Here is a 24,920-nt window from a genome sequence, read left to right as displayed (position 1 = left end):
GAGACAAAATTTCCCCTCTGTGGACTATATGGTAAATCTTTTTTTTATTGACCCATACCTGCTCGTGTTGGTCTTTAATTTAATTCAATTAAATGTTATTTATATAGCACCAGTTCATGATACATGTCTTCTCAAGGCACTTTCCAAAGTTTCCAAATTCAATCAGATTATATAGATTTGTCAAAACTTTCTTATCTAAAGAAACCCAGCAGATTACATCAAGTCTTGACAAGCAGCATTAACTCCTACTGACAGAGCGTAGTGCCACAGGGAGAGTCGTTTGCATTGGCCATGGCTTTGCAGCAATCCCCCATACTGAGCAAGCATGAAGCGACAGTGGGGAGGAAAACTTCCATTTAACAGGAAGGAAAGACCTCCAGCAGAACCAGGCTTAGTGTGAACGGTCATCTGCCTCGGGGGTCAGAGAAGACAGAGCAGAGACACAAAAAGCACAGAGGCACACATTGATCCAGGAATCTTTGCTACGTTACATGGTAATTGTCTTCCTTGGATAACAGAACGCCAGACCAGCTGCACCTACTATGAAGAAGAAAAAAATTAAAAGATGAAACAAGAAGTAATGCAAATTGGAGAACAGTAGGAGAACTCAGCAAAGTGAGAAAAACAGACCTTAATGTCTTCCAGCAGCCTAAGCCTATAGCAACATAACCTTAGCCACTCTAACTATAAGTTTTGGAAAGGAATACCCCCCCCACCCCTTTTTGCACACAGGTTAAGGATTATTAAAGTCAAACCATTTAATGATTAAAAAGAAACCACATGGGCAGCTCAGCTAATAGCTAATGTTATGATCCTTATCTGCTGATGGCAACGTTTCCTGAACGTACCTCGAATAATTTCATTTCTGTCTGTTCATGTCCTGCCTAAACGTCGGCTCCTTCCTGTCATGACTCTCCCAGCGGCGATGTGCTCGGGTGTGTTTGACACCAGTGATCTGTTCGTGTGCTCAGAAGCGCAGCCTGACCCTGTACCTAAACGCGGACAGAGGATGGGCGGGTGGTCAGTGTCTGATGCGGCGTGATAAAGCGCAGAACAACAGTGAAAGTGCTGAAGAACGACCCACTCTGATGGCCACCGGAAGACAAAAGGGAAGGCTTTCTGTTGACATTGTGGGCTTGGCTCCGTGTTGGTAGACATCAGCAAGGCTCAGAGACACAGGTCACGGTTAATGTTTTCACTGCAGCTTTTAGATAGAGAGTCCCAAAATAAGGCCTATTCAACTCCCTTCAAAGAGCAGAGTGCTGGTGCAGCAGATGAAAATCCCTCATCACTATCAACTTTTCCCACGTGTGCCTTCCAGCGCTGTCATCTATCGGCGATTAAAGATCTGATCACATTAAGCCTTCTGTTTTCATTCCGTCTGCATTATTTCCAAACTCAGCGCCAAATCAAACAATCGTTGTTCGGGTCTCAGATCAAGCAGCCAAAGCTAAGCGGTATCTCCCAGAGGCAGTGCCAGCAGGTTTAAAAAAAAAAGAAAGTAAAAAAAATAGATAAACTCTGCTTGGAAGTCGCAGCGCTTCTGCTTTTATCACTTTCAAAGAGTAAAAGGCAAAAAAAATAGACATAAAAAAGGAGAGCTGTTGATGAGAGAGACGTGTCACCCATCCAATTAAACCGTTTCACATGATCTCGCATTAAGCCTCGTGAGATATTATCACATCAAATCCACACTATGTGATCTTTTCAGAATCTGCCGGGTTCAGTTTTTGCACCAAATGTTAAATGGAAAAAGACATTAAATTACTATAATCGCTTCCATGTCTGGTACTTCTCTGAGGTTACATTTGGTCTGCACAGTTTATTCGTGTGTTTTTTTTTTACACACGGTGGGACAGATTCTTAGCAATCCTCTGGTTGTTTGTGTGTCTGCAGAAAGACGTGAAGGATGTGTTCACGGCCATCACATTCGAGGTGGCCTACAGCCTGGGGAAGCATGTGATGAGCGGTCGACCGGATCGAGAACTGCCTGCGCTCACTCCAGTGCTGCGATGGAGGAAAGGAAACAAGATAGCTGTCAAGAATGAGGTACAACACTGTAATCAATCTAATTAGAAACAGGGATTTATTTTACTGTTTAAAACATGGAATCATTTCAAATAAGGCTGTCAAAGGTTTAAGATCTGCAAGTTTTCTTCTGAAAATATACATGGTCATAAAGAAAGTATGAATAAAGTAAATTATTATCGATATACAGCTCGTGTACCCGTGGTATTATCAGTAAGAGATGCCCATTAAGATGGTCAAAATGTGTAAACACTCTCAGATTATATTATTACCTACATTATCCACATGTATGAAAATCACATGTTAAGAAATTCTTTTTTCACTAAAATCAGTCATTCCTTTTTTTTTAAACAATTTTAATTTCTTTCAAAATGTCTTTTTAATTATTAATTTGTAACTTTTCATTTTCCTAAAGTATGAATATGAGGTGACACAGAGGACTAGTTTTCTGAGCCCTTTTTCAAAATAGGAAATATGGCACAAAAATCCCTTTTAAGAACGTCCAATGTCCTCTGATCTCTAAAACTCAGGAAGAGGATAAATAAAAACAGCTTCTGGCCTAAACTTTTTCACATTTAGTGTGAGAATTACATTTTTTGGCTGGATAGAGGTGGAGGATACGTGAGGTTAATAAAATCAAAGGGTTAATTTAGGAGAGCTTCAGAAAAGACTGGCATCCTGGGGTGACCTGCTCTCCAAAACAACCATCTGCCAACTAGCAGTCCGGGAGGCATGTCAGAACATTTTTTTCCCTTCCTACAATGTGGAGTTTGGTAAATGCTGCTGGATCCGCATGCTTTGGTCAGATGAAGCTAAGATATTACCTGGAACAATGTGGAGAAGCACCTCATGCCCACTGCTAGGTATGGTAGAGGATCTGTAGTCCTGTGGGCCTGTTTCACTCCTACGGGCCACAGAAATCTTCTTAAAGTGCATTTACTTCATAAACACATTAAAATAAGAGGATATTTTTAATAGCAATACATATAATGGCAAAAAAGCTACATATGGGTCATAATTTAGCCCATTTAGCAGGACTCAAAACACATGGCCAAATCGACACAGCAATGATTCATCTGACAAAAATCCACCTTTTTCCATGAGCACCTCACTCTGCAGACCTAAATAATATTTAAAAGTTGTGGGGTGAGCTGAGGAGGAGAAGAGAGAAACAAGGACTCCAGAGAGATTGTGCAGAGACAAATGATCAAAGACCCTCTCTCTGTATTCCCTAACCTTGTAAATCGTACAGGAAAGGAGTAAGTGGTGTCCTGTTGGAGAGATGGGTTATAGAAAGTGTGGTATCATTTCTTTATTATGAATATGAAGGTTTTTAATTCCGGTGGGAAATTCTGTAATAAGAGAAAGAATCATTTTCAGACAAGAGACATTTATTTTGAGGCTTATTTTGCACATGATTACTGGGGTGTCAAAAAGGGTGGAGGCAACTGCAGCTGGTATAGATGGCAGTTTTTCTGCATTTAAATTTCAGTCAGTTAGATTTCTATAAAGGTTCATGGTCTACAGAAAACAGTAGTATTAGATATTTTGTTTTGCTTGTCTTAAACAGAGCAGCAAACCAAATTTTACTCATTTTTTTGTTTGTCCTACTGTTCAAGCAAGAATTAAGTCAGTCTTTTAAGAGCACCCTGTGGATATCGCTCATTCCCTCACCGCCTTCACTCAGCCGTAAATTATCTTCACACCTGTTTCATTTACACTTATGTTTCCCTGTAGGCCACAACAGGAATGTGGAAAATAAGTGAACCAGAGTTTAAAATAATTTGGTTTTAGTTACTTATCATTGTCTGTGTTAGTGTTTTTATCTTTCCAACCTCCCTGTAATGTTCCCTGTAATGCGTTTCTCCACTGTCTACAACTTTTTTTGTGTGTGGTTCCAATAGAATCAAATAAGAAGGTTCTGCTTCTTTAAGTATCTAGAGACTCCATTTATCGAAAAGTAATCAAACCAAAGCATTTAACTTAAGTTTTCTTGATGAATTAGCTTCCTGGCACATACCCTGTTCTGAGCGGCTCGAGCAGCAACACAACACTGCCCCCTGTCTGAGCACCGAGTCTTTGTGTTTGGTGCATGAACAGCATGAGGTCATTTGAACTGTGCGCTTCATGTCTCCCCTTCAGACCTGGTTTGAGAAGAACTGCCTGTCAGACGACTGCGCTGCAGACCTGAGGCTTCATGGGAAGCTCCTGCTCTCCGGGTAAAAACCCGTCCACTTTGTACTTCGCCCTCGTTCTGTGTGCACCCTTTTTTTCAGTTCAGAGACACCAAAACTGACGTAGTCTGGTGGGCGTGGGTGGGGGAACCATGACGCATGCCTGGAGAACATCCATGTGTTTTCCATAGTCAGGGAGGTGCCTTTTTTAAAAACATTGACTCTTTTACTCTGTTTTATGAGGAACCTGTTTATGTTTGTCCTGCAGTTAAGAAGATTTTCTACGCAAATTATATCATCTTTACTTAAAATAGAAGTAAATACTCTCATGTAGGTTCATAATTTAAAGGAATCTTTAACTATAGCAAAGGTAATTAAAGTCAAAATCATATTTTCTTTCTATATTACATTTCAAACAATAGTTTACCAGTTCAGTTTATTTAAATGGCACCAATTCACAAAACATGTCATCTGAAGGTTCTCTAGGAAGTCTGTCGACAGATTGGTTAAAAGTTTTCCATCCAAGGAAACCCAGCAGATTGATTCCCTGACTTGCAGCTTTCACTCCTCCTGGGTGAGCATGTAGCAACAGTGGCTAGTCACTTGCATTAGACACAAGTGCTGCACAAAATACAAAATCACCACTACCTTCATCAGCAAAATACCATAAAACAATAAAAAAAAACTAAAGACTGTAACCTGTTAGAATAACTAACAACAACAACAAGAGGAACAATAAAACCTAAAACATTCGGCTCAACTGAAGCTAGAAGCTTTAGCTCTAACTGAATTAAATGCTTGTTAATCTACTATTGAGATGTTTTAACATTACATGTCGTTTTCCTTAATGTCTGCCAGACTTCATATCAGACCGCATTTGGCTCTTGGCGGAGTTCGTAACGTCTCCTTGAACGTGACGATCTCCAACACTGGAGACGACGCCTACGACACCAACATCTACTTCAACTTCTCCAGAGAAGTTTTCTACATCAACTTCTGGCAGAAGGTCAGTAGGACATGGAGCGTTTGCTGTTTCCCGTGTTTATTCTGCAAACTGCATTTTGCAGGACACTGATACAAAGTAATGCGTTGCTGTGAAGGGGACGAAAACTAAATGGTTTTCCAAATTCTTACCGTTAGCAACCTGAAAAGTGTGGATTGTATTTGTATTCCTCAACTCTGGGTCATGGAATTGTGGAACGTTTGCTGCAATACCAGCAAGTCTTTGCCAGCTTTGCATATCCTGAGACTGGAAATAATCTTCTTCTCCAGAGTGGATGGCAACAGGTACACTCAACTATGAAGGGTAAAAGGTCCGCAGAGAGTCCGCGTGGCTCACAGTATGCGCACAGTACACACGAGTATGTGGAGCCTTTACACATGACTTCCCTAGGTAGATCAGGCTGTATGTTTCAGTCCATAGTCTTGCTGGAAGGTGAAGCTCTGATGCCAGTCTCAAGTCTTTTGCAGCCTTAAGCAGGTTTTCATCAAATAGTGCTCTGTATTTAGCTCCATCCATCTTCTCATCAATTATCAGCTTGCCGGTCTCTGCTGAAAAAAGGCCTCCTCATAGCATGATCCTGCCTCCTCCTCTTCAGAGATGACTAAAAATTCTGCATTTAGGCCAGATCAGTTTTTTTTATCTGATCAGAGCACCTTCTTACATGTTTGTGTCCCCTATGTGGCTTGGCAAAAACAAATCTAAATTGGCTTTTATCTTTTATGCTGGACTGTATTGAGGGGTATCATGTAAGGAAGGCTGAGTGTAGTTCACTTTTTAGTTTTTTCTTGTAAAAAATGAGAAAAGCATACATCCTTTTCCTTAGGCAGCACAGCTTTGCATGACATTTTTTGTTGCTCTTTCACATGAAGTCCCAAATGAGGCAAAGAAGATATGCATTCTCTCAAATGCCGCATCTGTGCAAAGCTACTCTGGGATTATACAAGAGGTGTGCATTCTGAATAATGAAGTACATGAAAAGGATGTTCATGCGCGAGGACCTGGAAGCTAGTTATCCTTAGCTCGCTTAGGTAGACGGGAAGATGAAAGGAACGAGAAGCAGGGCCGGCGTAGCAGGAGCATCAGCAGCTGTCCCGTCTCAAGGGGGGCAGCTCCTTTAGCCGACCTGTCATACACTAACCTCTGTGACTCATTCAACACAGACGTCTCAAGTCAACAACACATGAGTTATACGCATGGGAACACTGCAGAACAGAGATAAAGCCATGTTCCCACAACAAACTTGGCATCTGGACTGTTCAAGCCACCGTATTTATGCCTAAAAACTATTTAGAGACATGTTATATATAAATATATATATATATATATATATATATATATATATATATATATATATATATATATATATATATATAAATATAAATAAACATGCATTGGGTAAATGCGCATATTCAAGCAATTTAAAGTGTTTTTCTCTTACTTTAATTTCTTCTAATTTAAACATACCATCTCTGCTTGACAAATACTTGCTCCCTTCCACCTCACAGTGGCCCAGCGGTTTAAAAGCATCCACCTCTGCCTCTGCTAGCATCTCTACACCCAACATCTGCTCTCATCTCAGAGACGCAGCAGGTCAGACGGCGCGCTCTGACAGCTTTCATCAGGAAGGCTTTTCTTCTTTCACAGCCGACCCCCCATGTTTGTCCTTTCGCCGCTGCGATGGGCAGGATTGACTCCGCAAAACACACAGCCTGGGGTGGAGTTTAAAGCCCCCCGACAAAGGTGAAATTGAATTTAAATAGAATACACACTGCAGGGAAATATTAAAACAACAGTCCGTGCGTTTCAGTTTCACAGCAAATCTAATGAACCCGGCTGACATTTTGAGTCAGGTTACCAGGCAGCCCCCAAAGCCTTCCTTTCTAAGGAAGATGATAAGTCAGGGTGGTCTGCTGCGCAAAGGAAACAGGAAGTGAACAGTAGGAAAGGATTACAAAGAGGCCACACAGCAGATTTATTACTATACGCTCTAAGCAGAATTGTAATTACTACCTAACAAGTCTGAGGTGATGCTCTGACCCCCTTTTCCTGAGTTAAAGTCAGAAAGCCTTCTGAGTCTTTTTCTCCACTGCTTAAGCAGCACTTCTTCAACATAAAGTCAAAAAAAGAGACTCCTGCACCAGCTTCTGAGTAAGTTTTTGTTTTTCCCCTTTTTAAAGCAACCTGAGACATTAAAATTATTTGTGTAGAAATTTGTCAAAACATGCAGAGAGCTTTCAAAATCCCAGGTTATGGCTTTAGGTCTCTGCATTGGAATAGGGGCTAATTGTTTCAAAATACACGTCTGTCTCTTGAAACATACAACTAAAGTGTTGTAAAATAAATAAAATAAACTCACACCTCGCCTCCTGCTGGTGATGTTTTCGTCTGCCAAGCACATTTACTCTTTTTAACAGGACTCGTTGACAAGTCGCCTGGAGTTATTCCACTGTGGTTCCAGTTAATAGTTTGTGGATAAAACTTGCAGAAAAAAAAGTTGCTGTCTTGCTCCAGAAATTAGGTGTTTTGTGTCGAGTCTTATAAAAGTTCACAAGAAAAGTGAAGATCAGAATTCCTTTACTGTCCTACAGTGGGGGAAATTTGGATGTTACAGCGACAAAGACAGACAGTTACACAGAATTATCAGCAATGAAAAAGAAGAAAAAAATAAGATGAAAAATAGTCTAATCTAAAATTAGCTCTAAAGAAACACTCAGAGTAGAAGATAAAAAGTAAATATCAGAGTAAATAAATATTGTACAGTGGAAAAATATTTTTTTAACAGTGAAAAAGACTTGAATGTATTTACATAACATACAATATCACAATATGCAATGTGCATAGAGGATGTAAATCTCAGCTCACATACTTCAGAGAAGTGACAGGACTCGATGTTGGTGAAAGTCTGCTTCATTTGCTCACAGTTATGCCCACATTTTTCAATACAGCAGCATCCGTGGGGAGATAGGAACGAGTAGGACAGCAGCTTTAATGTTACTGAGTAAGAGTTTTCTAAAGTTCTGACATTTGGAGCGTATTACGATTATGGTTAAAAGGCCAGAGGTTTGGAATGTGATGGAGGAAAAGTGTGAACCATAAGATATTTGAATCACAGATTTTCTTGGCTATACGAGGTGACATTTTTCATAGTTAAGGCGATGAAATTGTTCATCTGCATAGCTACAGAGAATTGTATTAAGTAGGCGATGACACCGGCTTGGATTGGGCAGGCCGCAGCCAAGCCAAATGTCTAAATACTCTGATTGATAGAGACATTTAAAACACAGGCACGACACTCAGAAAAACGGGCCTCCTGTGACACACCACTCCAAAGCGTGCCTTAGCATGCTCTAAAGCAGCGTAAACAGAGCTGGCGATATTTACTAGCCCTGCCACTTGTGACAGTCCCAATCCAGACTGAGACAGAACAGAGGAAGCAAGTGAAGAAGTGCTGAACAAACAGACTTGGTCTCTCCTGACACTGCACAGGCACAGTGTGCCAGCGCGCTCTGCTCTCTCTCAAGACCCTGCCAGGTGGGTGATGGGTAAATAGGTCAACTTTCCTAATCTCTGTCCTGCCCGTCCTCCTGGGAACGCCGCTGTTTGCACAGCAGCTTGCAGAGATGCAGGAAATAGAGGAAATGCCGTCATTGCCAGTTACCGGCTTCGGTCTGTACGGTAACTCCGTGGTCTCCAGTAAAGGGTAGCGCTGCTTATTTAAGATGAATCAGTGAAGCGTGGGGGGTTGCACGGCCACATCCTGGGACTCTGGATGATAAAGCGAATGGGTGTCTGCCTTTAAATGTCAACAGACCAGCCTCTTACTGAATATTCCAAAAGTGCTTCCTCCCTTTTCCTTTCTATTTCTTTTTTTTCCCCTCTCTACCCCTGCTGTAGTGAGGCATCTCTGCTCCCAGAGCATGAGCTCAGCCGAAAGCCTCCCAGTGAACTCTCACTAAAAGAATTCATGGGGTCAAGCCCTCAGTGTTTATACAGCGCAGCCTGCAAAGCTCTATATTGTTTGGACAAGCTTCCAAACACGCAGTCTGGCCGTTGTCCAATTAAACCACCCGCCAAGATGTGTGTGCCATCGTAGCTTTGTACATTCTTTGTCTAAACCTGATTTAGAAACCCCAATGAAAAACTCAAACCCCATCCTTTCGGTTTGAAAACATGATTTTCCTCTGGCCAGACTGTAAATATTTGGAGGTATTTGCACCTGAAGGCTCTCTGCTGCGGCTAAGTTGTTTATTTAGTCTGCCATCCAGCGCCGCTGCAGTTTCGTCCCTGAACTTATCAGAGCCGATGGCGCTGAGCTGCAGTCTACCTCTTGTCTGCTGGTTCTTCCTCTTTCTGTCATCCGTCTCCATGCGGGTCGCCCAGCCTGTCTCGACTTTGTCTGTTCCCATCAACTCCTCTAACCCTCCGTCTATCTTTCTTTTTGCAGGAAGACAAGGGTATTTCCTGTGGACTCGTCGATTTGGACTTCCTCAAATGCAGTGTGGGATTTCCCTTCATGAGAGCTCAGACGAAGGTAATTAGGTCTAACGTGGAGCTGCCTTCAAGGGCTTCGTGGCTGCATGCAGCGTTGATGTCACTCTTAGCTGAGCGAGTGTGATTTGTTTTATTGAAAACTGTTTGTTGTTGTCCTGGCCTTTTCTCTCTACAGTATCACTTTGCAGTCATTTTTGACACAAGTCAGGTTTCAGGGGAAAATGACACGCTGCAGTTCTTGGTTCAAGCAAAAAGGTACGATTATTACAAATCAATACATTTCCAGCTTTGATTAAACGTTGGAATCGTTGACTGCTAAAATGCGGGCTTTCAGTATTTTTGAAACGCCTTTCAAAAACATTTTTGGCCTCTTGCACTTTTTCCACTTTGCGCCACATTAGTGACAAATGGGTTTTTATTTGGGATTTCACGTGATGGACCAAGTGACACATAGTTGCAATGCTGAAGAACAATAAAGCAACTTTTTATTACAAATAAACATTAGAAAAGTAAGGCGCGCTAACATGTTGGGCCAACATTTGCTCTAATACCCCCAAATAAAAACCCGGCGCTCAGTTCAGAAGTCACCTACAGCTGGTCCTAAATAAGGACCAGCTGTGTGTAATTCAATCTCAGTATAATAAACACAGCTGCTCTCTGAAAGCTTCAGAGGTCTGTTAGGGGACTTTAGTGACAAAACAGCATTATGAAGACAAAACTTGGCCGTCCACCTAAACCGACGGGCCTGACAAGGAGCATTAATCAGAGAGGAGGAGGTTCACGGTAACGATGGAGGATCCACACAGATATACAGTTTGTGGGGGTTTGGGTGGGGTGGGGGGGCGGTCTGTTTACAAGACATCAGGAAGTCATACGAAGTCCAGTTCAAGGAACAAAGCGAATACTTTATTATCCTGCAAAGTTACTTTTTTATCCTGCAAAGTTACTTTATTATCCTGCAAAGTTACTTTATTATCCTGCAAAGTTACTTTATTCTGAAATCCACTGCAATTCAATGAAATTCTCAAGCTGTATGCAAATGAAATTTCGTTCTGTACGCACTCTGTGCATACAAAATGACAATAAAGTTTGTCTAAGTCTAAGTCTAACACGTTGAAGAGACCATCATGGTGGGAGAACATGGTGGTGGCAGAATGATGCTGTGGGGAGGATTTACGTTGGCAGGAACAGGGAAGCTGGTCAGAGTTGATGGTTAGATGGATGGAATAAATACAAGGCAATATGTGAAGGAAACCTGTTACAGTCTGAAATACGTGAGACTGTGTCTAGCAGGACAACAGCCTGCAGCCTTGGCACTACGCGATGAAAGAACAATTGGTATATGTGCCTATTTCTTCTTTCCTCTTTTTCTCATCGGCTCATTATGGCGAAACTCTGTAACTTTTGGGCAATGCCATTTGGGTCCGGTGTGAGCCTCTGCTGCCGTGAGACATCAGCATTAAATATGCCAGTTCATGACACTTGGAGCATATTAGTTAGCAATTATTTTGCTTTGAACTGTTCTTTGCTATCTTAATATTGCACACGCTGATATTGTGACGACCATGTGTTCTCAGTATATGGCGTGGCCTTGTTCAGCGTGCAGCCAGAGTTTAGTTTACAAGTTTATTTGCCGTGTGTTAGAACGGCCCAGGCAAAGTCCAGACATAATTCATAATCAGACTCATTTGCAAGACTTGAATATTGATGTTGAGAGAAGCTTCCCATCCACCCAGTCTTAGCTAAGCTGGAGATATTGTACAAAGAAGAATGGCCAGAAGATTCAGGTCCTAGATGTGCAAATCAGGCGGTGACATCCTAAAAGACGTGCAGCAGAGGAGTATTGCTAAGGAGATGTGCACAATACACTTTATAGATTTATTTGTCAAATTGTTTGAAAAACTGCAGCACTTCTGCTCACACTTCGCAATTATGCACTAATTTATTTTGGTCTGTCACATAAAACCCTAATAACATATTTTGGAGCTCTTTGCTTTAATTTGATGAATTGTGGAAAAAGCTGAAAGCGCATGACAAATTCTGCCGTTGACAGTTTAGCAGTTGACTGCAACCTTATTGCCCTTTGTGTTCTTTTTTAGCGCCAACCCGGAGCACAAACTTTCCGACAACAGCTTAGACCTGTCCATCCCTCTGATCCATGAGACCGACACCACTATTACAGGGTAAGGACAAACCGGGCCAGCCACGATGCTTCACTTCCTGATTTTCCAGATCCAAAGCTGTCTAACAGACATCTCAGTCACATGCGGTCTGCGTCTCCATCTGTTGCCTCTCAGGAAGAGAGGGAGTGTTTTCCTCCCCCGTGGAGGCTATATCAGCTCTAAAGGCCTTATCTTTGGTTACTTTATCACAGCTCTGCTTCACAGAGGAAGGAGAGAGATGTAAAACAGAACGTATTTGCCAGAATGCTGACATCTGATAAGGCTGCCGAGGTTCATGTTGACGGAGGCTTCAGACTAAATCTGGACACATTTTTCAGTTGCTAAAGAAAACTCTTCTGAATATTTCTGAACACGAGGGAAACTATTTTTTTTATCTCTTTTAAACAGGATTCCTGCACAGTCTGGAAACATTCAAATTTCCATTTAAGTTGCTTCCAGTTCTGAGAAACGTGTGTAAAAAGAGTCAGGCAGTACATTGGTGTTTTTTTTCCTCTTAGTCGATGTCTACGAGTTGTTTCCATCCATCCATCCATCCATCCATCCATCCATCCATCCATCCATCCATCAATCCCTCCGTCTGTTTGTGTTTGTGTATCTGTTTCATTTTAAAGTCTGACCCCTGCACAAATAGCCGCCACACATTCATAGCAACATTTTTCACAGAAAAACGTAGGGAAGCTACACGTGGAAAACGTTTATTAACCCTGTGTGGAGACCCTTTTTATGTATGTTACTGGACCACCGGTCTTGTTTACAGTGTGGTGACACCAGGCTCCTTTGTGTACGGGAACTCCATCGATGCCTCTCATTTCGTCCAGTTGGATGAGATGAAGTGCAACTTTCAGCCTCTCAATCTGACTTTCCAGGTACTTCATATCTAGAGAATGTACAGTTTCCATATTTAAATCTTTCCTGGTATAAAATCTTTTCACCGTCTTTTCTTCCTGTCTCCGTGCGACGTGTTTCCAGGCCATAAACAAGGGGCCCAGCAGGCTGCCCGGCTCCACCGTGGACATCAGAATACCCAACCGCATCGCTGGTAACGGAGCTGACATGTTTCACGTGATGGAAACCCAAGTGAGTGCCAACAGCTGTCCATCTACATTATTTCATCCAGCAGAGGTTATTATTTAATATTTAATTTACCCGAAGAGAGCAACACGTTTTTCTTTATTATTTATTTTTTATTTCCCTCCCTGACCCGTGTCCTTTGACCGCGCCTGGTGGGACCGGGAGCTTGAAGCCAAAACGTCGGTGTTTCCACTGAGACCACTGGTCCATTTTGTTTCACAGCACTTTTCATTTGGATAGAGAAACGCAATCCTCCCGCTGCATTTAGGTGTTTTCCTAACCCTTGCCTAGGTTCTTTTATATATAGCTAGATCACGGAGGAGCTCAAGCTGTTAATTGTACTTACTGTGAATTGGGAGCCTGTAGTGGTATATCCCACCTCCTCGAGTCCATCTGGAATCACTTTCATGGGATCAGCCGGCTTGAAAGGATCAGAAACCTGCAGAGCGGGGCTACTGCTTGGTACCACTCCGAGTCTGGAACCGCATCTCATAAGCTGTGAGATGTTCCAGCTCCCAACCCCCCTGCACAGTCACACCTTTATGTTTTATAGCCAGATATCGTGGCATTTAAGACAGCGTGGAAGATAACACACAGATTTCTGACTGTTACTCCACATGTTCTGGTTTATATGCCCCCAAATCCCTAACCTGCAATATTAAGTGTAAAAACTAAAGTTCGTGCAGCCATTAAAACAGAGTATGAATCTCCACTCTAGCCAAGGGCAGGGCAGAGACACACAGCCGTGCTGAGAAGCAGCGGGGTGGACAATAAGGAAGGCCCGAGGAGAATCCCACCTCCACAGCTTCAGACGGGTCAGAGGAGAGGGGGGGACGGGAGAGGACTCCCGGGGGGCTGTGCAGTAAAACACACACCTCTAAATCACTCCATATGGGAAATTTGTGTGGGAGGGGTGCCAGTTTGTTGCAGGAGAGAACTTCCTGTGATCCCTTGGAGACCCATAACAGCAGTAGGATCAGGCACTTTATGGTGACCAAAGTACTGTGTTGACATTTTGGAGTTAAACTCTTATCCAACACTTTAAACATATCAAACCTGCTTTCCACCTGAGTCATAGAGGCATGTCTGACGTGGGGCTATCAGAGATATAAAACACGTCCCATTTTGTTCTAGACAGCATCTGATAGGGTGTTTGAAGTCATTACAAACTCAAACAAACTCAAAAGAAGGATTCTGTGACTCATCTTTTGCGCATTTGAAATGATCGCCTTTAACTAGCACACACTTCTCGGAGAAAAGAGGAAATCTCACCGCCTCCTTTATCTCTCAGTTTTATCATCTTAGCTGCATTCACTATATTTAAGGAGGGAAATCTGCCCCCTCCCCATTCTATTACTATTGTTGGCTTTTATAATAACTTATCAAAAGGTAACTCGCTCACTTACCTTCACAATAAATCAATTTTAAGAGTTTTGCAGTCATGAGGACAGCCCATTCAAGTCTGTGTGTTTCTAAGATATTTGCACATATCAAAATGTTACATTGAGTTCAACAAAACTGAATTCACAATTCCACAATTAAAATTGAAAACATTTTTGACACTTTTTTTGTAAAATGGATGCAACAGGATAAATGCAGTTTCTGGTGAGGAATAAATTATTAGTACAACCAAACATTTATTCCCATGTAACAAAATTTTGTACCGACTTCATCATCAATTGCACAGGATTACAGCATCTTTACTCATCATTTTGCAAAATGTTTGTGCTGCTTAAACCTCAGACATTTAGCTTGGTGTGTTCCTGACTGCTGAAGAGAGTAAACACTATGGCAAGAGCAGCCGTAGTCTTTAGAAAGATGATTGCAGCAGATTCAAAAAAGTCTCAGTGTAATTTGTACTCGGCTATTCCGCAGTAGGAAAACTAGTTTAAAAGTGGAAGAGATTTTAAGCACTCGGAGGGAGTAATATGAGGGAACAATAAGAGCAGGGAGCCTAACTGTGCTGCCTAAAATTAGCTGCAAGGTAATAAGCCCCAGATCACAGACAGTAAAACAGAGCTTTGGTTCTGTTATTTTGTTGTATTTTAACCAAAATGTGTCACACAGCTTCAGTTCAAAATTCAAAAACTATCTAAAGTGTCTCCTTCAAAATGCCTCAATTGTACCTGACAGTAATTTGTTATAATATTTTTTTTAAAATAAAACTGCAATAATGTAATTCTTCCACTGTGCGTTGTTTCTAGGTGTCAGACAGCCGAGGGAACTGCACCCCTCACATGAACCCGACGCCGTGCACCATCCCCCAAGACAAAGAAAGCATCTTCCACTCCATATTTGCCTTCTTCAGCAAATCTGGACGCAAAGTCTTGGTAAAAAAGGCGGCCCCTACTCTTTGACAGCTCAAAGATTTTTCTTTGTGTTCATCACATATTCTTCTGACTGCTTGTCGTATCCACTTCTTTTGTCTTGTTGTTTTTTTTTTTTGTTGTTTTTTTTTTCTACAGGACTGTGATCGGCCTGGAAGAGCATGTATGACAATCTCTTGCCGTCTGGGTCCACAGTTAAAAGAGGAAGTGTTGAACATAGATATAAAACTTCTGCTCAACACGGAAATTTTAAAAACGGTGCGATATGCGGCAGTGACTTTGTAGATTCCGTTCGGATGCTATGTAAATTGGATGTAGACTGGTTATTGACTCCCTTTACGCCTACAGGATAGTTCGTCTGTGATCCAGTTTGTGACCAGAGGCAGCGTCCAAGTACATCACAGGGCAATCGAGGTGCCAAATGGGCTGCCAGAAGATATTTCAGTGAGTTTCGTGCTAACTATCATTCTGCTCACATTAAAATATATTCACATTTTTCCCTTAAAATAAACAGACAACAAAAATATTGTTCATTCTCATATAAATGTATTAAATGCAAATGTGTCCCACACCAGCGATTGAACGCCATGTCTATGCTATGTTGTGCGTGCATTTTTAAAGATTAATTAATACATCAAATGAGCTGCAGTATTATGCTTTTAATTTTAGGTAAGCATATTTTTTAAGGATTTGTTTTGTGGCACTGGCTGGAACTGAACCTGGGTGAGGCGAGCCAAGGACTGAGGACTTCATACAGGGGCCGGGCGTGCAACCCCTGCGTCACCAGCGCACCCTAATTGTTAGTAGTATATACATAAATTATGAACAGTGCCAAGACTACACTTTTCTAATCATTATTTTTGAATTTAAAAGTAACAATTAGGGTGCGCTGGTGGCGCGGGGTTAGCTTACGCCCATCAGTGCTACTCAGACATTCTGGCTGAGTGGCACTGATGGCAATCCAGGGTTCATAGTATTTATTCCACAGTTTGCGATAATCTTAATTTTAAGTGAGTGTGAAAGAGTTGGCTTTTTAAAGCTTGTTTGTTCTGGCTGAGAATGGATGCAAACTCACAAAATTTAAATCAGTAATGGGTAACTGTGCCTTATTACCGTACAGTTAATCAGGTGGTGTTAAGGTATTCTTTAAACCACATATGGCTACGTCATGGATCAGCTAAATAAAGACGATGAGAACCAGAACCAGCTGCTTTGACTTGACTTGACTGTTTTGGGTTTCATCAGCTGCGCACAAGGGCAGCCCCTCCCCCTGCTGCTTTTTTGTTGAGTGATTAAATGGCCCAGCAGATCAAATTTGACAATTATGCTGAGGGCTGAGGCTGGTCACAGAGGGATCTCTTGAGAGATTGAGGTGCTGACTAGATTGCCACTCGGTTGACCCTGAGCTATGATGGTGCTTGGAAAATTCAGACCTGGTATTAATATGTCCATACCATGCTGCTCTTTCAGCACTTAGTGTGTGTGCTCTGTCCCTCGACCATTGCTCTTATGGCCTTTGGTAAACACTCTTACTCTCTCCCACGGGACCACGGTGAGCTAGAGTACACCGTGGTTTGTGGTCCGGGTACGTTCCGCTGGTTTTCAGCAGAACAAAAATATGCTTTTTTATCATCCGCGAGATGCTAACAAATCAATGCAGTAAGTCTATCCAGTGCTGTGAATAAGTCTTCTTAAAACATATCTTTTTTCCTGTTTTCGCTTTTTTGTTAGACTTGCATGTGTCAGATCTGTCCCAAAGTGGCGGTGATTGCGGAGAACCCAAATGCAGCCAAAAGGGGAGTCAGAAATGGAGCAAGAATAGCAATGTTTAATGATTAAAAAAGCAACTTAGACCAGGATGGAGCAGTACTGAGCAGATGAACCAGGAGTGACTGGAGAACCAAAGAGGAATATATATTGGGAAGAATTGATGAGTGGAACCAGAAACAGATGTGACTAATGAGCAGCGAGGAAACAGCTGAAAGGGCGGTCAGAGAGCAGAGGGAGAGGGAATCAGTGAGTCTGAATGGCAGAGAAGGAACTAAACACAGACCAGAAACTCAGAAATGGTGATAAAACAGGAAGTAAAGAGAAGGAAGAACAGCGAGAGCCACAGTATAATAAATAAATGCAAGAAACTTTAAAACCCTCCTAACCACGCGACAAGATCCACCTGCAGATTTTAATTTTAGACAAAGCTCAACTGAATAAATGCTAAAAGCAGTTTTCAAATGATTTGGAACAGTATTTAGCCTTTCGAGGAGTGCATCAAACATGGTGGCCGTAGTGTGATGGTTTACGGCTGCTATTCTGCTTCTGGACCTGGACACTGTGCCTTATTTGATGGAACAGTTAATTTTGTTCTCTAACAGAAAACCTGGAAGGAGAGGAACTGTTCATCTGTTGTGAATTTAAGCCCAAGCCCACTTGTGTTTTGCAGCAGGACAAAGGCCCAAAGCATACCATCAAGTCCACCATATGCTTAAATAAGAAGGTTTTGGAGAGGCCTAGTCAAAGTTTAATCTATTAGAGTTTATGTTACATTTAAAAAAACAGGCCATTCATACATGAAAAACCCTCCGACATGGCTGAAATCAAACAAAATCTACAAACAAGAGTGAACCAAAGTCCCTCCAGACTGATGTTAGCGGCTCATTGTTAGTTAGTCATGATTTGTTACTGCTCTATGTATTTATTCTGGTTATCTATGATATTAAAATGTATTGAATAATTCAAAATATGACGTCAAGTGTGACAAAAAAGAAGCAAAAACAGAAGCACTCTGTAAGAGGGCAAATAGTTTTTACAGCACCGTATGACTAAATGTTGTCTGTACATTACATATTTAGAAATACGGCCCTGACTTCAGCTGCTTTAGGGTTTTAGACCAATGACCAGCGAGGCTTTAATCTCCTCTGTTCACATAAATACCTTGGCATGCATAGCAACAGTTTAATTCCAGGAATCTGGAATTAGGGAGGGAAGCGTTAACGTGGGAAAATATTCAGCAGAGATATTAACCATCACTATTACATTTGGTTTTGTCCTGACACACACTTGGCATCTCATGCTGGATTTTAGCTTATTGGAAGAGTCGTGTTCATCTGTCTCTTCTGTCTGTACTGCCTCTTTTGGGTGAAGCACGTCATGCAGGGTTTTGATGTTTAGTAAAGCCATTGTTTGGATTTGTTTAAAGACATTTAATGCATATATCCATCAATTTTATGACCCTGGAGAATAGGGGATTTCCCACTGAAGGCTTAAAGCAGCCTTGTCTCTACTTTAGAGTGATAAATTATTTAATTCATCTGAAAATTTGTCTCAATAAATTTAAATCTTTGTGCAGGAATCAGCTTTCGGAATTTTAAACATGAACATTGTAATTTTATGGACACTGAAATACATAAACCAGAGAAATGTTATGTTTGAGTTAACAAATAAAAAAAATCATCAAAGCAACAGTGTTAGAAATAATTTAAATAGTTTAGATAGTTTCCATAATTATGGCCACATTTATTATAGAGCTTAGTTTTCTTTCACTGTATTTAGTTCTCACTTAAACCAAAAGAACGCAGTCTTAGGTAAAATAACTATGCTGTCAGTGATTTATTATCCAGCGGGCAACATTCAATCCTGTCATGGGAAACTTGTTTAGATTACTCCTATTTATGGCACAGCTTAGATATCTATCATAGCTGCCAGATTTCTAAAAACTGATAACTGCTTTGCTTTACATGAGTCTAAGGTTAAAGAATTCACTTTAAAACTTATCAAATCTAAATTAAAATCTGAAGATGGTGTTTTAGGTACTATTTACATGACAATAGTCCACTGAAAATGAGAACTTTGTTATGTTTTTGGTAACATGTTTATATGTTTAAACTTTGTAATAACGTTCTGCATTTACACAGCAGCAATAGAAACTTAAAAATGGTGTAATTATCATGCCTCGCCACTAGGGGTGCTATGGTCTTTGAAACTGAACATGCGCACAATGCGTACTTTCTAAAAGTTACCACAACTAATAAACCTTCAGGATAGCACAGAATAAAGTTTTCCTACAGACAGACTGAGATTCAATTGCTGGCTAAAGGTTATATAGCTGCACTACATGCCTATATATAAAAAAAAAAAAACCGTTTGATCATGATAAAATAACCGTCCATCCTGATAGTGTATCGATGAGCCTAAAAATAGCCACCTCATTGGGCACAATGAGCATATATAAACAGACGTGGCGCCATCTACTGGCAGTACCACAGAACTAACAGAAAGCAATTTAGGGATTAATAAATCGCTAATTATTATATTGCCAAACCGTGCCTAAACCTCTGAAATGCTTTGCGTTAAAGCGGCCGCTCAGCGTGATCGAAGATCAACCATTATTAATTAACTAAACCGATCTACAGGAACTCTAAGGGCCTCATATCAGAACATCACAAAAAAATTTATTTCCCTTTTATACATGGAAACAGGGCCACAGCATGAAGGTAAGAACCATTCGATCTACTTCAGACTGTAGAAGCCAAGAAGAACAATGCTATTACTAATACTAATATCAAAGTATAAATAAGGACGTTTACTCACGCCAATAAACTCTGCAGTCACCTCTGAGCTATCAGCAGCCTTAGCTTCTGCTTCAGTGAAAACCGAGGTTCATACTATATTCCCAGCACTTTTCCAGTCTTTTCCCTCTGGGAATCATATGTTTATTAGCGGGGTTTTTTGCACTGGATCTTGGACCATTCTTCATTATTTACACACTTAGCTGGAAGCTGCTAATAGCCGTTAGCTGCTTCCTGGTTTATCCCCTGCTGCACACGAGCAGTGTTGTACTTCCGTTGTTATTATAAGATACAGAAATTACCTGGAAGAAAGGTTCAGTCTTTTCCTGTCAACACGACAAAAGAAAACGGGACATTTTTGAACCATTACACTCTGGATCTTGTTTTTAAACCATGCTGTTGTAATAAAAAACATTGAATATTGTGTGTGCACTGGAATGAAGGGTGCAAACTGTACAGTAGGCGGCTGCATCAGGATACGGTAAGTTAATGACAAGACGCCACCACTCCCTATATACTCATTGAGTGCCTGTAGATGTAGGGATGACAGTTCAAAGCTCTATCTATGCACAGTTTAAGATTGCCCTCAAGTGGCCAAATAGTTATTAGTCGAATTAATCAGAATGTATTACATATATAACGGTACGGAGGCTCTGAGTGTACAGCTTATATGCCTGGATGTGAGAGCGCACAGTACTGATGCAGAAGAGACGGAGGCACAGTTGTTGTCCATTTAATCAGTTTGGAAAAGAAAGGGGAGGTTAGGAAGGCCTGCCTTAGCACATCCCATGATTCAATTAATCAAGGGGTTATTCAATAAAGTACTCAATTACTGAAAAATTTAGAAGGTGCAGCACTCATGTTATTATTGTATTATTGTATCTGTATTAATTGCATTGCAGTGGTGGACAGGTACAGGATATTTTGCATCTCATGTCAAGAAATATTTGGTATGGAAAAAAAACACACACAAACTACCTTTACTGGTCATCATGATACTCATTGGATTTGTTTCTCTTTATCTTTTAGGAGTATTTCCTCTGTGAATTAGTTATTTAAATCATCTTGGTATACTCAACAGCCTGGAGTTCCTCAGGGCTCAGTTTTATCCCGTTGCATGAGGACAAAACCGTAGTTCTTTTTTGTTCTATGGATAGCTTGGTCTGTCTAACTGTCTGGCACCTGGGTTCCCTTTTTGAACAAATCAATGCTATTAATGCTTGGGACAATTTTTTGGGCCAAATTTTGAAGGTGATTTATTATTTCAACCACATGCTCTGGTTTTCTCTGCACAGGAATGTATTTTTATACTTTTCTAAGTACCTGCAGCTGTATGTGAATACCAACTCCCTGAGGTCGACTGATCTGAACCCGTTATCTGCTCTTGAATTTAGGTTAAAAATGTTTAGCCCATGTGCTCTGGATTCTTTTCCCTTTCACTTACTTTTTGTGAACACAATTGGCTCTAAGGAGGTTTTTGAATACTCCCATCTTTATAATTTATTTTATCTTATTTTACTTTACTTTACCATGATGTATTTCATTCTTGTCATTTTTTTAGTTTATTTTGCTTTGAAGCACATTGTGATTTTAATCTTGAAGAGCACTATAAATAAAGAGAAGTGTTCTGCTCCTTCTAACACCCAAGATACCCAATAATGTGATAAGTGTTTAAATATAACGGCATTTCTTTGCTGTTTCTATTGATTGTTATTATTTAGCGCTGCAGATAATGATTATTTTAGTAGTGGATTATTAATAATAATCTGTGGATTATTTTTTAAAGAGATACTCATAGTAAGTTGACATACCTCAATAAACAAGCGTTTTGAACTGTAAAAAACAAACATTTGTTGCACATTTTTAAAGTCTTGTAAATGACCAAGACATAAAAAACTTTAGAAAGTCAATTCAACAGGGCAATTACTATAATGATTGTAGCTCATTTCTGATCCTAGAGTAATATGCAGCTCTTCCTAAATTAAGCCGAGTTTCTGGACCAGAGCTTTTCTGTTTTTACTCAATGTTTCTTCTTCATCATCAGCAGCGCGTGACTTCATGTGCATTCTTTTGTGCATGTGTTCTGTGCGTATGGATTGTATTCAAGTGTGACTCCCTAAATCTTGTTGCGTTTCAGCTGGTGTTCGAGGCGCTCCACAGCCAGGAGCCGAGGGGTTACGTCGTCGGCTGGATCATTGCTATCAGTCTTCTGGTGGGAATTCTCATCTTTTTGCTGTTGGCTGTGCTACTCTGGAAGGTAATCAAACACACAAATGCAGATTGTGATTCTTTTGCTTGTCTTTTTTCCCCAACATGTAGTGTGCAAAGGCTAATAAATACTGTGTGTGACAGCCGGGAGCAATGCGTTTTGCTCTGGTTAGATGTCAGCACGGTATCCAGTTGACTAGAGGCAGCTGGAAGTCGGGGAAAGGAGGTGGGGGTCAAAGCTTTCTTAAGGCCTTTGACAACCATGAAAAGGACAAGTCACAGACTGGACAGTAATTCACACCATGCCGCTCGCATGAGCGAAGAATTTAAAGGGGAAATGGCAATTACACTGATACCCAAAGACCCTGTTAGCACAAAACTCCTTTTCTTTTTCACTGCTTCATCTTCCATCGGGAATACCACAACTATACTTTGGAATGTCGGTCCAGGGACACATTATCCAATCCCTTCCCCGAGTCCTCAGATCCTGCCAAGACAAACCCTGCTTACAAGTCCAGCGCATGTCCTGTATTGCTTTTATCAGGAAATGCCTGAGAAGAGTGCAGGTCTACATCAATACACTTTAGTAGTCTAATGTAGATAAATGAACAGAATCGACATCAGGAGCTTAGGTATAGCTACCGCTCCCCTCATAGCTTTATATCACTTTTTTTTTGCTTAACCTAGCAGTCTTGAGTAAAAGCTCAGCTTATCGCAAACAGCTGCACAGTATAGCATTCTTATATAAACAAAGCACGTCTGGAAGGGAAATATTTGCTTTGCGGCTTTACATCCACGTGCTTCTGCATGGTTTTATATCTCATCCCAATTTATGGATGTTTGTGGATAAGATGGCAGACCCCAACGTGCAAAATGATTTCCTGTCCCCAACATATCTGTTGTCTTCCATCTGTTTCACAGAGGGAGAAACCTCAACTTCCGGATGCTTCACTCAAAGATACAATCAGCCATCGTTCACTTGGAGTCCTGCATGCTTTGCAAACTAGAGTTTTGTTATTTTTGCAATGATGCAGCTGAAACAAGAGGCTGATGTAGATAAGAGCAGTGCTTATAAAGAAGCTCAGCTGCTCAGAATCAATATTTTTAAGTATTTTTTTTAAGTATTTTTAGCCTTTGGATTTTTCACAACCATAAATTTCAGTTTTAGTGAACATCGTATGTCTGGTGTGGGAAAAGAAAAACAGTGCAGATCACCTACGTTAAACATGGTGAAGGCAGCAACATGCCGTGTAGATGCAGAGACAGGGAAATGGGTCAGACTTTATAGGGAGATAAATGGAGCTAAGTACAGGGCAGTCATGGAAGAAAACCTGTTAGGGGCGGCAAAAGAGTTAAGACCGGGTCGCGGGTTCATCTTCCAGCAGGACATCGACCCTAAATGCAGAGCCAGAGCTCCAGTGAAGGGATTTACATCATTGCATGTCCTTGTGTTTAGTTGGCCTAGTCAAAGTCTAGACCCGAATCCAGTCAACAATCTGTGGTAAGACTTGAAAAGAAGTTGTCCAGAGATTTTATTTAAGGGTTTGGGAAAATAAAGGGGTTGAAAACTAATGCACACCAAACTTCTCAGAGTTTTGTTTGCAAGAAAAAAGTGAAAAAAAAACTTATATGTGTTTACATTAATTTGTGTGGAGGACCCAAAAATCCCAATAAAATACATAAATATTTTGTGGTTCCGATGTGAAAAATCACAGAAGAAGTTTAGGGACATGAACTATTTTGCAGTAACTTGTAATAAAGTTTTAATGAATAGGAATATAAACTCAAACACGGACAATAAAATAAATCTTTTTCTTGTATCTTCAACAGGATTGGTTGCTTGTGGCTGAGTTTTATCAGTCATGAAGCCTGATTGGTGAAAATCTCTTTTAAAAGCCAAATATGGGATTTTTAGGGCTGATACTGATACTCGTTATAAGGGTTCAAAAAGGAATTTAATGCACAAACTGAACATTGTTTTAACTATAGATGAAATCATGGTTCATGGTCCATATATTGTTGTATTGTATGAATTACAGTTAAGGAGCAGAAAGACAAAACTATGCATCATTCTCTGCAGTCTTTCTCTGCAGCGACTGTGACCCCCCCTGCTCTAAAAACTCAACCTGTCGTCCCTCTTGCTTGACAGATGGGTTTCTTCCGTCGCCACTACAGAGAGATCATCGAAGCCGAAAAGAACCGTAAAGACAGCGATGAAAGCTGGGACTGGATGGACAAGGAGCACTGATACGTTCGATTGGGGCCCAAGCGGAGCCAGTGAGATTAGGGTCAAGAAGGATCCAATAGCACTAGGAGCCCACCCGCCCCGGGGGCACCAGATTCTTCAAAGTCTTTCATATGTGGAAGAGAAGATTATTCTCCATATTTTTTGGAGACTCTGTGTATTTTTTTCTGCAGATGGGGTGGGGGGTGTGTGGGTGGGGTCCAGGGAACAAGCTTCTGAGGTGAATGCGTGGCTTACAGAAGGATACTTGCTGTGGAAATCAGCTGTTCTGTGATGAGGGAACGCCGCGTTGGCGGAGCCGAACTGTGGATGTAGACCCACACCTGTAGTGGGGACCTGCAGAGGGCATGAATACTGGTGGACAACAAAACCCTCAGGGCTGTCTAACATAGCAAATCTATTTTTATACATACACTTTCAAGCCATATAAAAAAAGTACGCTTTAAGAGAAGCTGAGGTTTTTTTTATTGCCATTAGAAACATTCTGTATCCACAGTTTGTTTTTCCTTAAAGCACTGATGTTTGATGAAAAAAGGAATGCATTTGCTCCCCAAAGTGTTTAATTTTGTGCCAAAGATATATATATATATATATATATATATATATATATATATATATATATATA

The 24,920-nt window shown here is 40.9% G+C and overlaps 1 protein-coding gene across 1 annotated transcript in view; it reads left to right on the top strand.

Moving 5' to 3' along the window:
* itga9 (integrin, alpha 9) overlaps window positions 1-24,707 on the top strand; it is an 84,313-nt gene extending 59,606 nt beyond the window's left edge. Inside the window, exons 16-28 of the mRNA XM_036126496.1 lie at window positions 1,897-2,049; window positions 4,171-4,247; window positions 5,061-5,208; window positions 9,650-9,736; window positions 9,872-9,951; window positions 11,796-11,879; window positions 12,637-12,745; window positions 12,849-12,956; window positions 15,155-15,280; window positions 15,416-15,535; window positions 15,626-15,721; window positions 21,980-22,099; window positions 24,200-24,707. Coding sequence (XP_035982389.1) covers window positions 1,897-2,049; window positions 4,171-4,247; window positions 5,061-5,208; window positions 9,650-9,736; window positions 9,872-9,951; window positions 11,796-11,879; window positions 12,637-12,745; window positions 12,849-12,956; window positions 15,155-15,280; window positions 15,416-15,535; window positions 15,626-15,721; window positions 21,980-22,099; window positions 24,200-24,298 — 1,407 coding nt within the window. The 3' untranslated portion in view covers window positions 24,299-24,707. The remainder of the gene's footprint in view (window positions 1-1,896; window positions 2,050-4,170; window positions 4,248-5,060; window positions 5,209-9,649; window positions 9,737-9,871; window positions 9,952-11,795; window positions 11,880-12,636; window positions 12,746-12,848; window positions 12,957-15,154; window positions 15,281-15,415; window positions 15,536-15,625; window positions 15,722-21,979; window positions 22,100-24,199) is intronic.
* Window positions 24,708-24,920: the final 213 nt, after the last annotated feature.

Source organism: Fundulus heteroclitus, chromosome 22, assembly GCF_011125445.2.
Source record: "Fundulus heteroclitus isolate FHET01 chromosome 22, MU-UCD_Fhet_4.1, whole genome shotgun sequence".
NCBI classification, from domain to species: domain Eukaryota; kingdom Metazoa; phylum Chordata; class Actinopteri; order Cyprinodontiformes; family Fundulidae; genus Fundulus; species Fundulus heteroclitus.
Note: the sequence above shows the minus strand (reverse complement) of the source record. Positions and strands in the feature narration are given on the sequence as shown.